General features: G+C 47.0%; 1 protein-coding gene across 1 annotated transcript; it reads left to right on the top strand.

Moving 5' to 3' along the window:
- The first annotated feature begins 1,498 nt into the window (after positions 1-1,498).
- SNTN (sentan, cilia apical structure protein) lies at positions 1,499-4,910 on the top strand. Its single transcript, XM_054216564.1, has 4 exons — positions 1,499-1,623; positions 2,258-2,292; positions 3,146-3,285; positions 4,680-4,910. Exons 1-4 carry the CDS (start codon positions 1,514-1,516, stop codon positions 4,836-4,838), a joined length of 444 nt encoding a protein of 147 aa, XP_054072539.1. The 5' UTR covers positions 1,499-1,513; the 3' UTR covers positions 4,839-4,910.
- Positions 4,911-6,017: the final 1,107 nt, after the last annotated feature.

Consider the following 6,017-nt stretch of genomic DNA (forward strand, 5'->3'; position numbering starts at 1 on the left):
CACTGCCTGTGGCTGATAAACGTGCAGCAGAGTCTGTTTCTCACTCGCATTTTTACCTTGGACGCTAAGACCAAACATTACCATTCTGCGGATTAACCGGGCTGTAAGGCTTTTCATGCCTTGTTGTACGGTTCAACAGATGTGAAAGGGAATTATCACTTCAACATGATATCAAGACTTTTTTTTTTTTTTTAGCTGATGGCAGATTACTAAGCCTGAATTCTTGTTTAATTTTAGTGTGTTAATTGATGGGATAATGAGCATTGATTATATGTGTTTTGGCTGCGTCATTGCAATTACAGGCTCTGTTTTATTCATGAGCCAGTCCTAAAGAATGCACTAGAGATCTAAGACAGCTTAAACCTCTCAGAAAAAGGCTCTGAATTGTTTGAGTAATGACACTCTTAGATGGAAAATTAAAGGTTCTCTTTTCCCATGCTTTTTAAGATAATTAAAATCCAGGAACAGTAAGGTGGTGAACATCCTTATTCATTAGCCTTCAGTAATTTAGCTTCTACTAAATGAGGAAAACATTTTAATTCTCCAGGCCATCTGTTGCAGTCTCCTTTGCGTGTCCTGTTACATAAAGTCTCATCCTGGGCAGTTTTAACATCAGTATTGTATCCTTTCACCAGGAATGATGAGCTGGATGAGGTACTTGAAGCCCCTACCTATTAACAGACCACCCTGGGATTAAAACGGCCGCTCGGTCTTTTAGGTCGAACTTATCCTGTCTAGACGCCTGTAGGCAAAGGATCTGCGGAAAGGAGGCCGTGCACAGAGATAGGCAGCGTGACGAGCTGTGTGTTTTCTAATAGCGATATCCATGCCAATAAATAACAAAGTTCATCGCAGCCCTTCCAGCCTCTCTAATGTGCGACTGCTCTGCCATATGGCTCCACGCTGCTTTTGGAAGCCGGCAGCATCCATTCGGGTAGACAGGGAAGCAGCGGCTCCGTGCTGGATGCTGCTTTGCAAGCGGTTTGGAGGAAGAGCAGATCTCCTCTTTGCACTGCACCGAGGGAATTAATATTAGAGCAGGAGCATGCTCACCTGGGATAAATGGTGTGTCAGGAATTGGGAAACACAGTTTCTGACCCCGTCTATAGGAACAACTCACTTTATAGCTTGGGGCAAATTACATTAGCCCACGTTAGAAAGGTTTCTTGTTAAAATGATAACGTGTATTAGCCGAATGGATTCAGTGTCTTAGTTATTCCTGCTGCAAAGTTACATCCCTACAGATCTAAAAGGATTCAGGCTCCATTCATGTGGTTCGTTTCTGTCAAATTCTCACATAAAATAAAAGCCACGCTGCTTGCCACCCCAGCAGTGCTGCCTTACAGGGGCTGCTTTAGACCGATGTATTTAGCCGTCTCCGTGATCAGCAGGTAGCACTGACATTATTGATAGGGGCCGGCTGCAGGCAGGTGGCTTTGGCAGGGCAGAGCCTGAATTCACCTGTTTGCTATTACTCGAGTTGCTTAGAGATCACAAACACCCTGGCCCCGAGATGTGCGGCTGCAGAGCCAGCGTTCCCAGCACCAAGCAGTCCTCGGTCCATCAGCCAGCTCCTGCTTCCACCAAAAAAAGCCCTCCGGCCGCAGCAGACATGCCCAAGCGGTAAGTCATCGCTTTGTTCTTTGCATCCCCAGGTGATCTGCCATTTGTCTTGAAATTCGTTACCTGGATGCGTTTGTCTCTATCACAAGCAATCTCTTCCACTGCACCTTGGCTGCTCTGTAATTAGTTTCCAGCACTTCAGCAAGAGCAGGCTTTAAGTTTTAACAGAAAGCAGGGAGGTGCTTCTCCTATGTGTGAGTCCTGCTGGAAATAAAAGCTGTGTGTCCGCTCCAAACTGCGAGCACTGGTGAGTGGGGGATGGCAGACCCCTCTGTACTTCCCTGGGGATGGGCTTAAAACTGAGAAACTTCCCAGAGCTCTTTCATATTCTGAAGAAATTGCTTGAAGGATGTGGCAACGTCCCTCTCTTAAAATTATTTAATAACCACCTTTAATAACAACTCCAGGCCACTTGCTTAGGTGAAGAATTGGGAGCTGTGCGATGTTGTGTGCTGCTTGTAAAGGCCATTTTCCTTTCCGCTGCATCTTCCTTCCCACCAATCTCCCTTGGGAAGCTCTGATTTCCTGGGGGATTAAATGAAACAGAAATGAGCAAGCCTATTCATGGAGGAACTATACATACCCACAGAATTCACCGGGTGCTAACTGTGCCTCTCTTCTCTCTCCCTGCCAGCGTACCTATAGCCAAGCAGCTGGCGTCAGTCAAAGGTAAGGGGACCCATCTGTTGCCCCTTGGGGGTTCAGGTCTTCCAAGGCCACAGCCCAAGTGCAGTAAATCAGTAAATCCTGGTGACTTAGAGCTGCTGAGACCATGCAGACCCTTGGCCGGTGCAAGACAGGGGGGTCTGGTGGGTCCCTGAGCAACGTGCCCTGGCGTTGATCTCCATCTCCTTTTCTGCTTGCCTTTGCCTTAAAAATCACAGCCCCAGTCATCTGCGGTACCTGATGGCAACTGAATGCTGTGAGTGCACAGTCTTTAGGAGGAGGCTCAGGAGTGGGAGGGGATGAATCCAGCCAAATATTCCAGCCAAAAATCCCCACTATACTGTAATGCTGAAGTGCAGCGCTGATGCTCAGACATGGACAATTCTGTTTGGCCAGGCTTCCCAGGTGGGCTATATTTTTCCCTCATACAGGATCCTGGGAGTCCAAATGCATCCAAAAGATGGCCGGTGTGGCCTGTCACAGGATCACAGAATGGCCACCTGTCCCCACAGTGTGGCAGGCCCTTGCTGGGTGCCCAGGATGGGGGCAGAGCAGACAGGTCTCACTCATCCCCTTGTGTTCCCGCTGCTGCGTGCCCCGGCTCCGATTGAAAGCTCCTTTTCGGGGTGTGTTTCCATGGGACAGGAGGCATGTTGCTGGCCCACTCCAAATAAAATCTGGGCCAGGTCCTCTGTGGGTATAAACTGTTTCGGTCTCATTAACTTTAATGAAACTACACAGATTTCCGCCCACTCAGGATGGTTCTGACAGATTCCTTTCAATTATATCTGAAGGGCCACTTTTTCTGATAGGCTGATAACTTCTTTTTTTCTCTTTTCTTTTTCTCCCCCCCTAGCTCTAGGAAAAGGCTCAGCCCTTGAAAAAGCTTTTGCTACCGCGGCTTTGGTGTATAACAACTCTGCTGACCCCGAGGGCAAGCTCAGCAAAGCTGAAACTAAAAACCTGCTGCAAACCCAGTTTGGGGGTTTCATACGGGTGAGGGGGTTCGGGCGAGCGGGTGGTGCTGGAATGGGTGAGCTTTGGGTGCAGGAATGGCCCCAGGGGCTCTGCCCTGCGGCTGGGTGAGCATCAGCCCCCAGGGTAATCCCAGGTGGCTTCAGTGGTTGGGTACAAACATCTTCAGGGAATTGAGTTGCTTTACATTGAGCCTGCATCTAACACAGGGCTAAAGGAGGAGGGGGGGCAGCAATAAACCACTGTAAAACCACTGAAAAAAAAAAAACCCAAACAAACAAAAAAACCCCTCAGATGATGACAAGAGGCTATAGTTATGAAGAGAAGAAGCCCGTTGTGTTTAATGGGGCGTTGGATAGTTTGCCAGAATACTGACTCCATACCAGGAGAGCCAGCCCCGTGCCATAGAGCTGCACACGCTGCGGTCACTGGGGGGGCCCCAGGGAGAAAGGGAGCAGGGAGAACCTCTCCATCGTCACCCACCCGGGGTGTCCCATGGCAGCCAGGTGTGGTGAAAAACAGCTATATCGGCACTTGTGCCTGTAAACTTCTTGCAGATAAGTGTGGGGATTTTTTTCCCTCCCGAAATAAAAAAGTTTTTATCAAGTGGTAGAAAAAAAACTACGTAGGACTAGTAAAAAGAGCTCAACTAAGTAAATGAGAGAGAAGTTTAGGAGTAAAAGCATTCTTGAGGATACCTTTGCTTCCAAGAATAACAAAATAACACGACTGGTTGGGGAGGGGGAATTGGTACCTAATTAGAAACTGGGCACCTTATGGAAAAGGACTTGAAAATATCAATAGCCAATCAAATTTGGAATCATGAGATGTTTTGAAGGTTATAAAGCTAAAAAAAAAACCTCTTGTACCTTTATTTTTAATAAGGAAATATGAATAACAGACATGATACATAATTTTAATAATCCCTTCCATTCCAAGAGTAATGTCCAACAGGACAGAGAATAGCAGCTACTGAAGTTATGTCTGTAAAATCAACAGAGACCTTCACCGTATACATTTGAGGACCTGTCTTGAGGCCAGGAGGGCTGGTTGGTTGTTTCCTCTCTGTGGTTTTGTCAAGATATGGGACTCCATTTTTTCCATCAGTTACCAGCTACATCATCGTCACTGCCAGATTTTCAATCACGACTAGATGTCTTTAAAAAGACGTATTCTGGATTCAGGTGGAAACTTTGGGGGCTGGTTGTTCTCCTGTCTGATTGCAATAATTCTTCTGTTTGAGTTTCTTTGGATACCTGTAGAAAAAATCATATGAATGTGGATGTAAAAACCTGAATGGGAAAATAGAAAAATACAATCATTTTTACAGAGGTGTCTGTCTTTTTTTTTTTTTATAAAGCAATAAAAAAAGAACTGCATGCTTAATATCTCTTTTCATTTAAAATTCTCCACAGGGCCAAGAAAACAAACCCAAGTACCAGGAAATAATTTCTGCCCTGGATGAGGAGTTGGAGAACAAAATTGATTTTGAAGATTTCATGGTCTTGTTAGTCAGTCTCACACTAATGTCTGACCTGCTGCAGGAGATCAAAAACGTGAAAACCACAAAATGATCAGTGCTTTAAAAGAAGCAATGGCTTGGCACTTTATAAGGAAAGCAGGAGTGAACCGCACGCGGAGATAAAACTGAGTGCCTGGATACCCTGTGCTGGTCCCTTTTAAATGGAATAAAGTCTCGTCCAAACCTGGCTGAACTCACTCCGCTAGAGAAATGGTCTGTGAAGTTTTGCTGCTCAGGGCTTTGCGTTCACTGCGTACATGCTTTGGAAGGGGGTGCTGGCTGGCTCGCGGTGGGTCCCGAGGCTCCAGCACCAGTTACAGCTGGGTGCAGCCCCCAGCCCAGCTTAACGCTGGGAAAAGGCAGCCCACGCTCTCCCAGACCTCTCCACCATCTCTCGCATCACTCTGGGGAGAAGGATGGGGAGACCGTGTCAAAAAAGTGCAGCCCCATCTCCCTTTGGGGCAGCAGCATGAATGGCAAGGCAGGTCGGCTCCCCAGGGTCTCCCAGTTGCCCCAGTGTGCTGCCGCCCCGAGCAGAGCGATACCGGTGATGGGTTTCACAATTGGCAGCGACTGCAAAATCTGTTGCAGCCTTTGGTAAACATTGACTTTAGCCTGCGTGGTTTCCAACCCACCATTAACCCTTCTGAATGGAGCGTTTCTTTATTTGTATTTCCTCCTCCAGCTGACCTGTTCATTGAGTGATCGCTGTGGAAGGAATTTCAAGTCCAGCATTTGCAATGCGTCTTTGGCAGCGCTCTGCTTGTGTGAGCGAAGGCACAACTTAGTTAAATGTGTCACTCGTCTGAGTCTGTTGTTTCATGAAACTGGGAGGAGGACAAACCAGATAAGCAAAGAGGTGGTCCAGGCTGGGGATGGTGGGGAAAAAAGGTGGCCAATAAAATGTTTGTATTGGAGCTGAGGGATATTGGCGACCCAGCCACGGGTTAAATGCTCGTCATTCTAATCTTTGTTTTGATTCTGACCTATAGGAGCCTGGCTCAGAGCCAACGTTTAGCCCACTGTGACATCCCGTTGGGGCACGAAATGCAGTTTCACGCCCCAGGAACAGAATGTCCTCTGTAAGCATTTAACAAGCCTCTACCAAGAGAGTCGAGCTGAGTGAGCCGGCAAAACAGTGCAACCCTTTTCATTTTCTCTTCTTCCTTCTCTAGAAAGGAGAAGACAGGGATGATTTAGCTTTGGTGCATAATTTTTTAAATAGGAAGAG

This window comes from Rissa tridactyla, chromosome 10, assembly GCF_028500815.1.
Source record: "Rissa tridactyla isolate bRisTri1 chromosome 10, bRisTri1.patW.cur.20221130, whole genome shotgun sequence".
NCBI classification, from domain to species: Eukaryota; Metazoa; Chordata; class Aves; order Charadriiformes; family Laridae; genus Rissa; species Rissa tridactyla.

Bases quoted from the DNA above. Each gene is read 5' to 3' on its own strand.
- SNTN (XM_054216564.1), top strand. From the start codon at position 1,514: ATGTGCGGCTGCAGAGCCAGCGTTCCCAGCACCAAGCAGTCCTCGGTC. The intron at 1,624-2,257 runs GTAAGTCATCGC...TCTCCCTGCCAG, and splicing joins GCAGCAGACATGCCCAAGCG to CGTACCTATAGCCAAGCAGC. The intron at 3,286-4,679 runs GTGAGGGGGTTC...AATTCTCCACAG, and splicing joins AGTTTGGGGGTTTCATACGG to GGCCAAGAAAACAAACCCAA.